Source organism: Sinohyriopsis cumingii, chromosome 1 (genome assembly GCF_028554795.1).
Source record: "Sinohyriopsis cumingii isolate HCF-2022 chromosome 1, ASM2855479v2, whole genome shotgun sequence".
In the NCBI taxonomy this organism is placed as follows: domain Eukaryota; kingdom Metazoa; phylum Mollusca; class Bivalvia; order Unionida; family Unionidae; genus Sinohyriopsis; species Sinohyriopsis cumingii.
Window position 1 is genome coordinate 181,836,542 of NC_142961.1, and position 18,752 is coordinate 181,855,293.

The window sequence follows — 18,752 nt, forward strand, 5'->3', positions numbered from 1 at the left end:
TATTACGATAGACCTGAGAACAGTGTGTAAATCTCTGTCTCCTGTATTACGATAGACCTGAGAACAGTGTGTAAATCTCTGTCTCCTGTATTACGATAGACCTGAGAACAGTGTGTAAATCTCTGTCTCCTGTATTACGATAGACCTGAGAACAGTGTGTAAATCTCTGTCTCCTGTATTACGATTGACCTGAGAACAGTGTGTAAATCTCTGTCTCCTGTATTATGATAGACCTGAGAACAGTGTGTAAATCTCTGTCTCCTGTATTACGATTGACCTGAGAACAGTGTGTAAGTCTGTCTCCTGTATTACGATAGACCTGAGAACAGTGTGTAAATCTCTGTCTCCTGTATTACGATAGACCTGAGAACAGTGTGTAAATCTCTGTCTCCTGTATTACGATAGACCTGAGAACAGTGTGTAAATCTCTGTCTCCTGTATTACGATTGACCTGAGAACAGTGTGTAAATCTCTGTCTCCTGTATTATGATAGACCTGAGAACAGTGTGTAAATCTCTGTCTCCTGTATTACGATTGACCTGAGAACAGTGTGTAAGTCTGTCTCCTGTATTACGATAGACCTGAGAACAGTGTGTAAATCTCTGTCTCCTGTATTACGATAGACCTGAGAACAGTGTGTAAATCTCTGTCTCCTGTATTACGATAGACCTGAGAACAGTGTGTAAATCTCTGTCTCCTGTATTACGATTGACCTGAGAACAGTGTGTAAATCTCTGTCTCCTGTATTATGATAGACCTGAGAACAGTGTGTAAATCTCTGTCTCCTGTATTACGATAGACCTGAGAACTGTGTAAATCTCTGTCTCCTGTATTACGATAGACCTGAGAACAGTGTGTAAATCTATGTTTCCTGTATTATGATGGGCCTGAGAACAGTGTGTAAATGAAACTTTGGGCAAGAAAATATACTCACCTGTCTGATACTTGTGATTGCAACAGGTCTACTGATAGCCCCACAGATCCAAGCAAGGAGAGCACAGTCACTACTTGTCAGACTGAGAGCAGTAAAGATGGCATGTCTGAAGTGGACAGTGTAATGGATGATAGTGAGAAGACACAGACATCAGAGGCGGACTCCGAGAGAAATCAGGCTAACGACGACTCAGCTGGAGATGCAGCTCATGAAGGTGACACAGGTGAATTTTGTTAAAACCATTAGGCGAATGAGGCTCTTTCTAGCTGAATATTTTGCTTACCAAATCTTTGGGAAGAGTGAATGTTATCATATGGCCCTGCTTGTCTCATGCAGCATATGGATTGTCCATTGTTCATCCATTAATTTTTCAACTTATTGAAGACTGCTGTAACAGTTTCAAATAAATGTGTCAAAAGCCATTAGAGTATCAAGGCATTTGACCAGATTTGACCCAAATAACCAAGGTCAGGGTTGTCAAGGTCCGTTAAGACCATACTGGTGATGATGACCCTGCTAAAAGTAACTTCTCAAAAAATTATCAGCCAAATATAGATCAGTTTTACAGAATTCCAGCATCAAGAACCATCTTTGAAATATATTACCCAATCATAATATGTTAGGCATCCTTCCATTATCATGCTAATCCAGCCCACAAAAGTGAAAAGAATTTCTTTTTATATTAAAATTGCTAAAATCTTCTGTTTACTGAACTGGAAGTCAGATGAGAGTGGTCTTTCCATGGATAGAGGAATTGGTACCAAATCCCATAATTCATCAGTTACTACTAGTAAAGGTGTGACAGCACACTCGTTTAGAGGCCATGCAAATTCCCATACATTTTGTGTCCTTTTTCAAGTTTAGTAAGCCATAGATCTTTTTCACCATAAGGGAAATATATTTCACTAATTGAATTTCACTTTATTTTCATTTCAGATAAATAGTATGCATTTCAGTTGATTTTCTCATGTGATAAGCAGCGCCATCTTATTTTCTTATTCTAATAGTCATTAGTACCAACATTTCATCTTAGCACTTCATTTAACAAATGTTTATACTCATAATTAAGTTCCTTTGAGTAATTCAGATTTGCATTTATTCAATTTATTAGCTATATGCTTGGAAAGTGCTAGTAGGATCACACTTAGCTCATCTTACTAACTCCAGTACTAAGGTAATTTTTTTTACAGCAGAACTCAATTGTGGACACTAATGATAGAAGACTACTTTGGTCCTTCTTTCAAACATGTTTCCTGATTCCAAAATTGCAGAAAATATGCATGTGTAAGAGAAAAATCATCTAATATTGTTCGATGTTTAGCTGAAGTGTTTCAAGTAAAATTACAGAAGCCATGAAAATTTTGTATTGCCACAGACGGGAGTAGTGAGAACAATGACAAAAAGTTGTACTTAGTCTGTGTAAGAGACTTTGACAGTGAAAAGGACAGAGTCAAAGTGTTCTTTCATTACCAGAGTTAAAAGTAGATTCCACTGGAGTAAACGTTTTTTATTTGTGTGATAATGCTTTGAATAAACATGATACAAGTTGTCAGAACTGTACGAGGTTTTCAGCTGATAGTGAATCAGTGGTAACTGGAATTCATAAAGGAGTTGCATTCTATATTTTGAAAAATGTCTCCATCAGTGTTCATATCAGGTTGTCCCAGTCATTTGATGCATCTTGCTGCAGGAAAGGCTGCTGATAAATTAGAAGGAGAATTCCTGAAGTATCAAGTTGGCATTCTACCTGACAATGTACTTCATGCAGACAGAGTTTATGTACAATGGCATCTTATTTCCCAGCTAAAAGACCCAGTATCTGGAAAATATAAATCTCCTCTTCTTTGTCAGGTTATGAAAGGAATATTGGTTCTTTACCATTTTAATGCCGACTGTGAGAGATTGTTCAGTATTGTTAACAAAAATAAAACTGAATTCAGATCCAGGCTCAGTAACCCAGCACTTAGTGCTTTACTGGTGCAGAACATTCATAGTCTCAGCTGTTACAAAGTGTTTTGAAATGCAGCATGAGAGTCTGTTGCTTTTAGAGCAAAATGTACTACCTATGAAAACTTGAAGCAGTAATTGATGTTAAAAGACCAGAGGGGTAAATAAATCATTTTGTACATATGCTTGCTGAATTTTTATCATGTTATATGTGGGTTACTCTTTTTCTGCTCGGATTACCCTTTTTGTCCACTTGGATTGCACTTTTTCATCACCATGGGTTGGCTTGTATGCTTACATCTCATTTCAGCTCTTTGCCCACATTGCCATAGCATTTCTCCACCAGTGATGCCAGCACTAGACAGACTCCTTGGCTAGTAGCCTGGCACTGGACCCCATACCACAAGAACTCCATTTGTGGACTTGCAGTGATTTATGCTCAACTTAGCTGGCACTAGGTATGTCGATTTACTTCTTCCATACATAGTCTTGAGCCAAGGAAGTCAACAGCGCATTGAAACAAGCCATGCAGCTTCCAGACCCAGCTTTGCAACACAGCCAACACTGGATTTGATGTGATTAATCTGCCTATTATATTCTGTACTGGACCAAAAAAGATAAGTGTTAACTGTCAACTGGCACCAGGCCATTCTATCTCCAAGGACTCAAATCCCCAGGTGAAGAAACAACTGGGCTTGTGGAGATATTGACAGATTCTTGCCTAGTTTTTGTACTGACCAGCCTGCATCCTGCAGAATATGATCACGTGCTTTTGTGGTCTTGGAGAAAGGAAGACTTCATCATTTCATCATGGGGTGGTAAGGCCTTTGACCTAGGAATCATGGATCTTGAATTTGGGCCACCAAATCACTTTCCTTGATCTCCCTTTTCTAGCAAGAGTTCCCTTTGCCATGAACAGGAACAAAGATCCATACAAGGAAGATGTCTTGCAACAGGAAATAGACTGTCTTCTTCATTGGTGGTAGAAATTGTTCACAACTCAAACTCACTGGGATTTTACTCATAACTCATCTTAAGTCAGATATGGACCAGTGATCAACTTATGCTGTCTCAGTTAACACATACGAGTACCGAGGTATGGGATGGAGATCTTGAGGTTGATCTTCAACACCATTCATTAGGAATACATTGTGATCAGCCTGGACCTCCAAGATGCATATCTTTATATTCCTGAGAAATGTGAGGCAAAGCAAGAGAGAAACAAAGAATTTGAGGTCTTTGTATAAAATGCTGCTCATCCAGCTTCATGATGATGCAGTTTACAGATGGATTTGCAGGAACAAATGTTGTCCTTTTATGAGGGCTTCTTATCATCAGTCTGTACTTTCCTTTGATTGTATCTCAAACAAGACTTGAGGCTGCTGCACATACTTCAGGAGACCAGAGCCAACTTCAGGGTAAGAGGGTGTAATTCCCTCCTCCTCCTCAAACCTTTTCTCCAGGTAATGTATCTAAAGACAAAAATCAACTGTTTGCGGTAAAATGTTTCTCCCGAAATATTTACCCAGTCATAATGCAGGCACTGCTTCACAAATCCTCTCCACAGTTACATTGCACTTACACCCAACTAATAACTGGTGAATGATAGGATTCAGCTCCAATCACACTGTTCAAGAGAAGACCACACTTGGATAACCCCACTGTAAGCAGACAATAATTATGCACTTTAAATGCTTAAAGAAAGCAAAAAGACATTTCTCTTTGCTTGGGAGGGTTGGATTTTCTGTCAGGGCAGTGAAAAGATGCCTGAAGTATAATGATAAGGTTAGCATAATAGAAGAAACATTTTGTTCCAAAAATGTGTTTCCTTGTTTTATAAATTTGCCCAGCTGATTATGAACCTTTTTTGACAAAGAGTACCCTGAATTCATAAGTTTGAATTTATTAAAATGATTTTGTTTGGTTTGGTTTAATTTTTTATGGCACAGCAACATCTTATTTAGTATCAAGCTGCAGTTAAGTGCCTTGTCCAAGTAAATGTTATTGTAGATGATCCAGAATGATCTGATGGTAACATTTGAATCTTCACCCTGACTGATTTGATGGTAGGATTTGAATCTTCACCCTGACTGATTTGATGGTAACATTTGAATCTTCACTCTGACTGATTTGATGGTAGGATTTGAATCTTCACCCTGACTGATTTGATGGTAGGATTTGAATCTTCACCCTGACTGATTTGATGGTAACATTTGAATCTTCACCCTCACTGATTTGATGGTAGGATTTGAATCTTCACCCGGATTGATTTGATGGTAGGATTTGAATCTTCACCCTGACAGATCTGATGGTATGATTTGATTTTTTCACCCTGACTGATTTGATTTTTTCACCCTGACTGATCTGGTTGTAGGATTTGAACCCTCACCCTGACAGATCTGATATGGTATGATTTGAATTTTTCACCCTGACTAATTTAATGGTAGGATTTGAATCCTCACCCTGACTGATGTGGTTGTAGGATTTGAACCCTCACCCTGACAGATCTGATGGTATGATTTGAATTTTTCACTCTGACTGATTTGATGGTAGGATTTGATTTTTTCTGCCTGACTGATTTGGGGGTAGGATCTGGACCCTCACCCTGACTGATCTGGTAGTAGGATTTGAATTTTTCTCCCTGAAAGGTTTGATGGTAGGATTTGAATTTTTCATCCTGACAGATTTGGTGGTAGGATCTGGACCCTCACCCTGACAGATCTGATGGTAGGATTTGAACCCTCACCCTGACTGATCCGGTTGTAGGATTTGAATTTTTCACCCTGACTGATTTGATGGTAGGATTTGAATTTTTCACCCTGACTGATTTGATAGTAGGATTTGAATTTTTCACTGATTGATCTGGTAGTAAGATTTGAATTTTTCACCCTGATTGATCTGGTAGTAGGATTTAAATTTTTCACCCTGACTGATTTGATAGTAGGATTTTAATTTTTCACCCTGACTGATCTGGTAGTAGGATTTTAATTTTTCACCCTGACTGATTTGATGGCAGGATTTAAATTTTTACCCTGACAGATTTGGTGGTAGGATCTGGACCTTCACCCTGACAGGTCTGATTTTAGGATTTGAATGCTCACTCTGACAGATCTGATGGTAGGATTTGAATTTTTCACTCTGACTGATTTAATGGTAGGATTTGAATTTTGCACCCTGACAGATTTGGTGGTAGGATCTGGACCCTCACCCTGACAGATCTGATGGTAGGATTTGAACACTTGCTCTGACAGATGTGACGGTAGGATTTTAATCCAGACTCTGACTGATTAGATGGTAGAATTTGAATCAACACCCAGATTGATCTGATGACAAGATTTGAACTCTCATCCTGAAAGATTTGATGGTAGGATTTGAACCCTCACTTTTTCTTGCAAGCCACCTAGCTATCATGGCTTCTGCCTCCATTTATAAGGGTTACTGGGTTTATTCTACATTCCCCACGCCCACAGGGTATTATTAAAATTACCTCTTACAACATATAGGATGGTTATTTGGTGTATTCAGCATTCCCCAAGCCCACAGGGTTTTATGAAAATTACCTTTTACAACATGTAGGATGGTTATTGGGTGTATTCTACATTCCCCATGCCCACATGGTATTATTAAAATTACCTCTTACAACGTGTAGGATGTTATTGGGTGTATTCTACATTCCCCAAGTCCACAGGGTATTATTAAAATTACTTCCTACAACATGTATGATGGTTATTGGGTGCATTCTACTTTCCTCATGCCCATGGGATATTAATAAAATTACCTCTTAAAACAGGTAGGATAGTTTTTGGGTGTATTTTACATTATCCAAGCCCACAGGGTATTATTAAAATTACCTCTTACAACATGTAGGATGGTTCACAGGTGTAACAAGATGAACTGGGCTGGGGTCAGATCACAATGAAGACACTAAGAAATGGTAACAAAGTACGATGTTTATTTACAGATGATTTAAAGTAAGGAAAATTCAATACCTAATCTGTGCTAAAAAATTCCAAATACTGGATATTTAACATAATGATGCGCATAAATAACTGATGTAAATAATACATTTCCTAAGTGGAATGAATTGCTATTTAAACAAAAATTAACTGATATTGAACAAAAAAATTAAACACAAAAAAGAAACATATTAATGACTGTTCAAACAAAGGGATTTGACTCAAATAATGATAAAATGAAATTCACTTAAACAATGACAAAATTTTCACTCAAATAATGATAAATGATTTTGCACATCTGTAACAAGTTTTCACTCAATTAGTAATAAATGACAAGTTTTCACTAGAATAGTGATAAACGATTGTAAAAATTGGGACGTGTATCTTGCGGCATCCAATCAATCACCTCAAGGTATTTCAGAACCAATGCTCGGCTGGATGATCAAGGGGCCACCACAAATGGTCTGCCCCTCCTGGTCTGCCTAAGGATCCATAGAACCTCTTGTTCCCAGCAGATCTGTTGATCCCGAAGCTTTGGTCCGTCACAATGAGATAACCATTATCTTCTTCCGAGCCTACATCACTACAGACAGCAGCACGCTGGGTATATACCAACCCAAATTAGCACCACAGCTAAAACGACACCCTCAATACATTGCAGACATGAAGATACAGCATAGCTCTATCACTACCGTACTCCTTTCTGCCCTTCACCCCTTTTCACAGCTCTACAGCTGGAGATATTTCATCGTAAAGTGGACCACTCACTGACAAGACTTTCTATAATGTAATGTTTGACTCTACCATGAGCCTATATGTATACAGGCTATGTTACAATGCACGGCCTGTGTGCTCAAGGTGTATCAGTTTTCCCATCATAAGTTCTTTGTGCAGCATGGAGTTCACCGAAGTCACTACATCATAATAATATATCATATACATAAACCACCACCCCAGATAATGCTGTACACAGAAATGAAACCTGGTATATTCTATTCCAATTAATATGTAAACAATAAATGTAGACAATTCTGTGACACCGGGGTAATATTATAACTAATCTAAACCTGTCAGTTTATATGGCCACTATTTAAAAAAATACTTGGTATGATTTCTTCTTGGAATAGGATTAATAGGATATACCAGTGAGTCAGCTTAACATGAGAAAACAAATTTTAAGAAATACATATACAGTATCAATTACTGTTTTCATGCAGCTGATGATCGGAAACAAACTATAACTCACTTATAATCTGAGCCTTTTTGTGAGAGGCCTAACCATTTTGTTTCGGCTTAATCTTGATCATTAAAACTGCAGTTGGCACATGTTTCATAAATCAAGCTTTTTACTCGTTATGGTGAGTGAAACATGTAACAAAATAAAACTTGTGTGTGAAATGCTGATCTTTTGCATGTCCAGAATGCACACAATAAATGGCTATTCTGGTGTACTTCCTCATCCTTCAAAATGTTTTGTGCACAACCTTAACTTTTACATCAGTTGCAGATACAATGCATCGTGCAAAATGAATTCATGAGATTCTCAGTTGATTCCAGGTTGAACAAGTTTTGAAGAGCATCCATAGGTAAGCAGTCTTGGCATCTAGGATAATTATGGAAACTTGTATAGAATACTGATATGCAATTTCAAATTTGAATAAATCAAATGTGTATGTGTGTGTGTGTGTGTGTGTGTGTGTGTGTGTGTGTATGCATGTGTGAGAGAAAGAGAGAGAGAGAGTTCTGTCACTACATGAACTAATTGTACTTGTAAAAAGATATATTTATGTATATTTATTGAATTTTATCTGTTGCAGAAGAAAAGAATCCTCACAGCACAAAGGGTCCCATAAAGCCAAATTTCCGTCAGAGGAAAGCCAGGAAAACTGGACTGACAACAGTGGAGCTGCAGAAAATTTTTCCAGAACTAGCTGCTGACAGCAGCAATGGTGGCAAGGAGGAGGAGGTATCCTCCAAGACCAAGATGGGGTATGGATTTCTTTGGTTTGTTTGTGTTAAACAGAATTTATTGGTTGCAGTGAGATTTTTTAAAATATGGATACATATGCATGTCAACAAATCATTGTACTTGCTATTTTTAAGAAGAGTTATGCACTATTGTTTGTTATCTGTTCATCTCTGTCTTGGGGTAGGATGGGATATGGATGCAGTTTTATTTCCTTGGTCAAAAAGATCACAATTTCTTTTTTATTTTTTTATTTTTTTTTATTTTTAATAAAGAGTTATTCAGATGAATTGTCTTATGATATACCTGCTGTATGGCTTACCATGTTAGGAAAAGATCTCTCCATATTTCCATCCATCTGTTCCCTTTTTCATTTCCACACAGTTCTTCACCATCTATCATTACCAAACTATATAATTGCATTTGGGGCTTAAAAAACACCTATTGATTTGGGGCTTGAAAGGTACAAGGTCAGGGTCATAGGGACTGAAAGAAGGATACCTGTACACTCAATAACTTGACTTGCTTACCAGACACCTTAGACAAACTTTGTAAATATCTTGCATTTGAGATAAGAATGATACATGATGATTTGGGCATCAAATGTTAAGGATTAAGGTTACAATGATTTTAAGAAGAATAATGGTTTATGCACACTATCTAGAGTTCTTATCCCATCAACTGTTTTGGATGACTTGCATTTAAGACAAGAAAGACATTTTTACTTGCAATTGGGGCAAGGAAGAGACTGATTGATTTTGAGGTTTTAAGATCAAAGATCAAGTTCAGAGGGACTCGAAGAAGGAAATTGATTTTGACAATATAACTCGGATCTCATTTCACAAACTATGACCAGATTTTGTTTGACTTGTATTTGAGATTTTCAAAAGGCACTTATCAAAAAATTTTGGGCTAACAGGTCAAAGGTTGGTGTCACTGAGACTGAAAATGACTAATGGTTTCCACAAAATAAATTGGGTTTAGAGTTCTATGTCTTTTAACTTGAGTAGACTTTGGGAAAGGCTTGCAGCTAAGATAAGAAAGACATTTTTTATAGTTCCGATTCAAAAAGTCAAGTTTCTAACCAGTGTAAGAGGGTTGTACATAAATATAATAATACCATTTACCACATGGTGGGTGTGTAGTGTACTGTTTACAGTGAAGAACAAATAGGACAGCTTTGCTTGCTTTAACTGAAGTAGGGTAGAACTAAAAAGCCTGCACACAGGTTTGCTGTTCATAAAATCTTTTGTATATCAGTACTTCCCTAACCTTTGAGAAAGTTGGGAATTAGCTTATTTAAGGGAGAATTATGAGTCTTCAAGCACATTGCTGAGAAATTCTTGCCCACTCAACCAAGACAGATTCAAACTTACCCAATTAATCACGACAGACAAGTGTGTATTATCAGAAATAAAAACTGTTTTTGGCAACAGATAGTAACAGCATACCAATGGCTTGAGAGTTGTAAATCCCTTTAACTCATTCGGCCCTGGAGGTTTTTGTCGTTTTTACGAGTAGGAAAGACATTTTGGGGGCTATTTCTGAATACATTGTAATGCATCAACTTTCAACAGATTTTCCATGAGACTAATGACTAGTTGTCTTAGAAACATCGTTTTCCATTGGCTATTTTGCTTGCACATGAGCAGAAGGGTAAAATTTGGAGTTCTTTTTTTTTCTAATTATATTTTTTTGCTTAATAGACCCATCATTTTTCTATGGAGACCACTCTTTATTCCAAATGCCTACCTTATCCTATTTTTTGCAAAGGTTCACCTGTCTGTTTGCAGTTCAGACTGGTCTGCCTTAGGTCTGAGGCTAAAAGGTCTAAAATCCTGACACAAAATCAGATTCCAACCACGAGCAAATTTTGGGGGGGGGGAAAAAAAACAGGTCCAAAAAATTAGGTTTTTCCCTCTGTAATTTGTAGTGCAACTAGAACGTCCAGATTATTTGGTATCATTGTAGAGCTATATCTGTCTGCATTTTTGTAATACCACCCACTTTGGTGCATCTTAAATGATCTTGATGCTGCAGAGCTCGGAAGTAGGGTACAGCCTCATCATGCCTACAGGCAGGATTGGGGCTGAATGTGTTAATCCAAAAGGACATTTTTCATTATGTGTCACAATTCTAGTTTGAAACAGCACAGCAGAAACCCCTCCACCTTCCTTGTCAGGGTTAGACCAGATTCTACAATATCTGAAGGAAAATTCTTATTTCATGAGGATGAGATAAGAAGGCTAAGTTCATATTAACATCTACCTTAGAGCTTTACTATACATCCAGGTCCTACCAAATTGTAAATATTATGTCAACAAAATATAGAATCATCCTGAACAAGTGGTGGACTGGTTTTCTGCATTGTTTCTACATGGCCATTACCAATTTGCACACAGATACGTACTTCATACAGTATCATACAAATGTTCACTTGCAAGGCACACTATTGTTCTCATTAGTATGTATAATTGTGCTATACAAAGTCAAATTTTTTATGATGTAACAAGAATGGATTCTTGTTTACACAAATCTTTTCAGTGTAAGTCATCTATTTATACATTGTTTGAAAACATCTGATTATCAGATTTGTGTAGACGTGCAAAATAGAGTGCATTTTTAACATGCAATTTCATATTTCATAATCTTGTGTTACACACCTTTTTTCTTTCTTTGTTCAAGACGAAGGTCCAGGAGGAGTGAGATGCTAGCAAAGGCCCAGGCTGCCAAGAAGCAGGTTCCCCATGGTCGTTGTGGAGAGAACACATTAATGGAGCGATGTACTGAGTGTAATGCTGTGCTTGAGCAGTATGATGATGACACAATTGGACTTTGTATTGTGGTTTTGTCCACATTCATACACAGAGAGCCCTCACTGGCTACACCCATGCTGCTGGAAATATTGCTTAGTGTGTCAAGGTCAGTCTGTAATTATCATGTATCTTGGGATTGTTGAGATAAGTTCATAATGTTAATAATAGGAAAAGATTTTACTGTTTTATTTGTTCTCAGCAGAACTTGTAAAGGGATCTCAGAAATAATGTGGATGAGAAAGAGGAGGAGGAGGCAGTGAATTTTATTTTTATTATCATTATTTGTTGTAATATTATTATCCAATTTCATAAATTGTAACATACAACATAAGCATGTGTGCATATTGTAGCATTTTATGGCACCTCAATACAATAGTGGATTTTAGATTAGAACAAAAATAAATTAATGGTATTAGAAATGTACTTGTAAGCAACAAATCTGAACAGATTGCTAAAAATGTTTATATTTAGTTTATTTCCAGATTCCATTAGTTTTAAGTGATAATTGAATACCAAGTGTTAGGGTCAAACCAATGATTGGCGCCATAGTTAATGACCAAAGATGTTTATCAATACTTTATCTTATATTCAGTACATGTATTTTTTTTATTTCAGAATTGCATCATGTAGCCCTTACACATGGCAGACTGACTGGTGAGTTGTCTCTTTTTGAATGCACTTGTATCCATTGAATACAAGTTATTTACGGTTACTATGGTTTCAAGACAATCAAGAAATGTGTATTTCATGAATTCAAGCCTTTTATTACATTGGCATGTTTTATAGACATCACTCTGTACTTTGTGATTATATCATTAGCTAGTCATTTTTTTAAACAAGATTAGGGCTATGTCCAGGGCTTTACAGATTTTTATAAAAGTCAGTTTGTCAGCATGCCCAGGGCAGGCTAAGTGGAAAACTGAACTTGCCATTGGGGTATTTGAGCTTTCCCAAAAATATAACAATCAGATAGGACTAAAGTTAAAACACTGTAGACAAATAAAATATAGAATATTGTAAGGAAATTGCATTATACTTATTTTATAAATAGAGAACATTTATTTTCTCTTTATCTTTGTTTACACTTTAAAATGAAATGTTGATAATTGAAGTTATAAAAAGTAGTATATATATATATGCTACTTTTTAAACAAAACTGATATTTATATTTATGCATATGAGCAAAAAAGGAAAGCTGTCTAAAGCTTGTTACTTAATAATTGCTGTTATGGATTTATCTTAATGGTAAATGAAACATATTATAAAGATATTGTAATTTAAGCCTTCTTTTCCTGCTCTTAGAACATGTTTATGGCTCTCTTTAGCATTTTAAATACACTTTCTCATTCTTTTTATCTTTCTTTTTATATGTATTTTTAGAGTTATGATGTTGTTTTTCTTTCTCACAATTTATTTTGTGTTTGAGGAGATGTGATATGTAATAGTGCTTTGCAGTTACCACACTGTTAATATATATCTATCAGTCCCTAATCAGTAAATCACCAAGCTCCACCCATCTGTTATCAGCAGACAATCAGTTGTAACATATTTAAAATGACCAGCTCTCTGATCTTGTTGAGAGCTATGGGCAAATCTTTGTTCAGGTGCATCTAGGATCTTAAGTACGTCTGTCTTTGAGAGGGCCTGTTAAGACACTTAGCAACTGGCTTTTGAACCAAACATTTATAAAAAGTCAAGTTAGTTGCTCTGGCTTCATTATCTTTTACCCAGTGTTCTTTATATTTTCAAAAGTAATTCTATTAGTGGTAATGTTTTTGAAAAGGTTGATTTTATAGATAACGCTTGATACATGTGATTATCTCAACTCTAGTGATTTGCCTACTTACACTTTCAGCAGTATAATGGTTCCAGGTAGTACGATGAGTATTGCCAGACAGTTCCTACGCTGCTGTTTGCATCAACTTGCTCCCAATGGAATATTCCCTATGCTTTTCCAGAGCAACTTGGATGGTATGATCTTTTTAAGTTATATGTGTGTGTGTGTGATAAAATGTAAAGTAGCAATCATACCTGTGCGAAATTTTCTATATGGATTGGATATGGAATCCATACGCACTTTTACAGAAATATCCATGTAAACATTTTTATTCTACAGCTGAACCACTCTTATGGATTTCAGTATATCCATATGGAAATGTTATAGATTCCTTACTTACTCCGTATATGAAATTCCCATGAAATATGCAAATTAGTTCATGAGATCTGTAGGTTGTCCATATGGAATAAAATTAAAATATCATATGGAATTTGTGAATAATCCATATGGAATTTGGCAATAGTCCATATGGAATTGGGAAATAGATCATATGGAATTTGTAAATGGTCCATATGGAATTTGTAAATAGTTCATATGGAATTTGGTAATAGTCCATCCCATATGAAATTTTCCAGGCGTACCTAAGGCAGATTTCAGACAGGATTATTAAGCGCTTTCTGCCTAAACCATAAAAAAATCTGCTTGAGATTTCTATTAAACTGCTAATGATTCTCAGACATTATTGGGAATCAATGATAAATATTCACAATAATTTTTAAAATGGATCATAAATTTTATTTTAACAGACATTATCAAATAAGATGTAGATTTTTCTTGTCCTCATTTTCTTTCTTGCATACAAAACCTAATCCATGATAGCATCACTTAAGTCTTTTTCATTTCACTGAAAAGTTTGATGAGATTTCACAAATATTTTGACCAAAACTTTCGTTGAAATTGTGGTGAGATCTCACTGAAATTTCACTGAAATATTTCTGAGGTTTCACAAAAAATTTGACTAAAACTTTTGTGAGATTTCACTAAAATTTTGATCATTATGTAGTATTTTACTGAAGTGTCAGTAGTTTTCAGACGTTTCAAATTAATAATGGATATGAATTAAACAGGACTTTATTAACCAAGGTGATATTGAGTGTGCATGAAACAAAATAATCATACAGATGTTGTAATTATATGACATCCTAGGCAATAGATATGGGAGTTAATAATAATAATAATAATAATAACGACTTTATTTAGAGAAGGTAACTCAATTAGTTACAGAACTAATCTACCTTGATGCCTTCTATCTGTTATGTACAATATATACAGTACATGTATATACAACATAATGTGAAGAATCTGGCTTGACACTAAATAATTAAGTGATTTTAAAAATCAAAGTATCAGGCCTTGAATGTATGCACAGGCATATGTGAACACATAAACATATAAAATATAAAATATTAATCTGCATTGAAAAATTCAACTGTGAAAATAATGCAAAATTACAGAAAAGCATCCATTTGAGACATTGATTATGAAAAGAAGAAATGCTAGGAGCCTGCCTTATGTCACTTGTACCGCAGACTTGATTTTTGATTAATGTATAAACTATGATGCTGTTGTGGTCGCTTGACTTAGTCATTGTTCCATAAGCAGCCATGACAAACGTTTATCATGATATAATTACTCTTATTTTACACTGAATTCTAACACACCTATAATATTTTGATAATATACACAATAATGTCTCACAATATTGAAGGATGATTCTACTTGTGGGCCAAGAACATTCCGCAAAGATATGACTATCACTATCTTTGATAGATATGGGTATTTGGCAACAGTTCCCACCAGTGATCTATACGTTGTCCCTCCTTAAATTCATTCTGGAAGTTAATCAGTTTGGAGTTATATAACTTTGAAATCATCCTGGTTCAATTCCTTGTCCTATTTAGCAAGTCAGTCACCACTGTAAAGCTCTTTATGGCACAAAAAGCAAAATGCTAGTCCTGGCGTCCAGTTTTCATACAGATTGAGCAATTACACTCCCATCGACTTTGCATTCAAGCTATTCTCATTGCTGCACATTTTTCAAATGGTTATCCAATCTCGTATCCTGCTCAAAAACTTGAATCACTTTGTTTAGCAAGCATGCTCATTCCCATCAGTTTTCGTTACGCAATGATTCATTGGGCAAGTACAACATTTTGACCAATCGGAAAGCTCTTTACAGTGATCATCTTTTAAATAATAAACACCAAATACTTATTAGAGAGCTTGTGGTAGAATGGGACCAAATAGAGCATTATTTAAAAAAAGTTTCAGAGACAATATTAAAAAAAGGGTCCGTATCAAGGAAAATCAGATTCAGATCAGGAGAAAAGCAAAATTCAGTTTTAAAACAGAAAACAAGAAAACTAGTTTGAGAGCAGTTAAATTCAGTTGAAGTTAAACAAAAATACAACAACAACAAATTTGAAAAACAAATATAACAAGGAAAGATGTGTAAAGAAGTTATTGTGCCCAAAATAAACAGTAAAATTACAGCTAAGAGAAACAGGAAATATAAATACTGCTGAAAATCATTTGAATTGTACAAGAAACAAAAATTAAATTTTATTATATCTTATTGATATTTTTTATTGAAATGTCAGTGGTATTACAATAACAAAATATCACTATATTTTCAGAATTTTAGACAAACTCTCCGTGAAATTTCAATCACAAATTCCCACTGATATTTTCAGAAATGTTGGCAGAGTCAGTGAAATTTCAATCACAAAGATTCACTGATATTTTCAGAAATTTTGGTAAAATCTCCTAAAATACCATAATTGTAGTGAAAAAGGACATTTTAGTGAAAGTGAAAAAATGTTCACTGTAATTTTGCTGAAATTTCAGTCACGTTTTCACTAGGGTATGATTTTTGCAGGGTATATTTTGATAGGAAGCCAAAGAATTTTTTTTTCCAAGTAAACATCAGATCAAGCCCAAAATCCACCTTGCACCAAATTTTCTAAGTCCAAAGATTCATCTATACTTTTTTGGTCATGTCTTTGTCTGTTTTTAACATACGTGGAAATAAATTAAAGAAAACTGACATGCATGCGTTTTCTTCAAATTTATGAGTATATATTCATCCTTTCACATCAGCTACACTGACATATACATGTACTCTAACTCCCACAAATATTTCTATTTGAATCAGATAGTTTAGGTTATTAATTCTTCAGAGAGTATTTTCCATGATGCTATAATACATGAGCCTGCTTTCCAAATGGAAAAAAGTGCTTATGGATTAAAGTTGCAACTTTATTCCATATGGAATTTTCACTTGCTGTGAAGTACTTACGGAATTGATATGGAATAAATTGTCTGATTCCATAAGTTTTTCAGTCCATAGGAAGTATTCCATATGGAATCCATGAGAAATTTCTGTACGGGGGTGGGGGGGGGAAGAGAAATTTGGGTAGTGTGTTGTGGACATTAAAATAAAGGATTAATTTAAAGCAGATTTTATTTTGTAATACGCTGATTGAAAGTATTTAAAATAATTTATGTATAATTGATGAAAATATATAGTACAAGTACATGTATATGGATCCAAAAGAAATGGAAAATTTAGATTTACAAAGGTAAAGAACATAATATGCAGAAGTCTTTATTGAACATTGCTGTGAAAATCTGGTAAAGAGAAATAGAATTATTACTTTACACCCAAAATATTTAAATTTGTTTTAGGTATAAGAAAAGTGTAGTTTGCCTTGCAAATTTAGGGTGAAGTACATTGAGTATACTTTACTTCACCAATTAAAAACCAATTGAATTATGCTTTGCTCTTTTTATAAATTTTATTAGAGAACTATGTAAATTGCATCATAAAATGGAACTGTCTCAGTGATTTTTTTTGGCTGATGCTGACAAAAGTATAATCAGATATATAACTTTGTTTATTACAGTACTATGATACTCTACAAAAGTTGCTCTGATATACAACTACAGTTCTTACAGTACTCTGATATACAACTTCAGTTCTTACAGTACTCTGATATACAACTTAATTTCTTACAGCACTCTGATATATAACTTTAATTCTTACAGTACTGATAAATACCTTCAAATATTTCATTACTCTGATATACAACTTCAGTTCTTACAGTACTCTGATATGCAACTTAATTTCTTACAGCACTCTGATATATAACTTCAGTTCTTACAGTACTGATATATAACTTCAAATATTACATTACTATGATATACAACTTCAATTCTTACAGTACTCTGATACACAACTTCAATTCTTACAGTACTTAAGTATTACTCCTTGGATTGTGATGTTCAATAGAAAATTTGGTTCAAGTTAGAGAACGCCTTTGCCTTTGTTCAACTGTCCCCTAGTTAGCTACTGAAGTCAGGTAATATTAGACCCATGTAATAATCCCATCACCGCCCAGTTAATAGCTCCCCTATCAATCCATCTATTCATCCTTCATATCTTCCATTCATCCATCCAGACCTAAAGACTTTTAAACATTTTGAGTAGAGTCTAAAACACCAAAATATGTGACCAGTATTTTACATCTGGGCACTATCATCTTCACTAGCCACAGTTCCGATAACACTACGCCTTGGCATAATGAGCAGACATTTCTGTGCTTCTGGTCTATGAATTTCACTGGATGCTTCAGCAAGCCACCACATCCAATCAAAATTAAGTTGTTCAAATTTGAACACTGTTCTTATGTGACAGATTCAAGGGAAGCACACAACTTGAATGGACTAATAAATTAGTAATTTTCCAGTGTGGGTCTGTGTTTCTAGAAATACCTTTCACTCAGATACACCCGTAATGGCTTCCCTCTTGTACACAGTCATACTTTTGATGTTAAACTTATAAAGTATCCTTTTTAAGTCATTTGTCCCCACCATTTTCGGACAATTTACAATGCATCATGCTAATGGTTGGTATTACACACTAATGGAGGCAACTAATGAAATCCAATAGATGTCACTAGGACAAATCACCAGTATATCTGTTCGATCCGCCAAGGTGTCAATAGAGTAATCGGAACCTTGGCTAGCGAACACGGGACACTGTATCATTGCCTATGCTATAGTCAAATGGTGCATTGAAATTATTGTTAATTATCTTACAAAAATAAATGTCATTGAAGAGTGATATGAAGAGGTAGGCAGTTAAGTTTCACACAAAACAGTAGCCCCACTATAATAAACAGTTTTGGATTCATACATGTGCATTACCAGGCCCCACAGTTATCAAGCTGTCATTGCATTACAAGGTCTCATGGCTATCAAACTGTATTACCAGACCCCTCAGTTATCAAACTGT

At 35.4% G+C, this 18,752-nt stretch overlaps 1 protein-coding gene across 7 annotated transcripts in view; it reads left to right on the top strand.

Moving 5' to 3' along the window:
* LOC149808497 (protein unc-79 homolog) overlaps nucleotides 1-18,752 on the top strand; it is a 255,882-nt gene that overhangs the window by 167,607 nt on the left and 69,523 nt on the right. For 6 of the 7 annotated variants that reach the window (XM_089978169.1, XM_089978143.1, XM_089978177.1 and 3 more), the window contains 5 exons: nucleotides 961-1,157; nucleotides 8,655-8,826; nucleotides 11,489-11,725; nucleotides 12,235-12,273; nucleotides 13,475-13,590. In XM_089978169.1, coding sequence (XP_089834295.1) covers nucleotides 961-1,157; nucleotides 8,655-8,826; nucleotides 11,489-11,725; nucleotides 12,235-12,273; nucleotides 13,475-13,590 — 761 coding nt within the window. The remainder of the gene's footprint in view (nucleotides 1-960; nucleotides 1,158-8,654; nucleotides 8,827-11,488; nucleotides 11,726-12,234; nucleotides 12,274-13,474; nucleotides 13,591-18,752) is intronic. The other variant, XM_089978163.1, reaches the window with a different exon arrangement.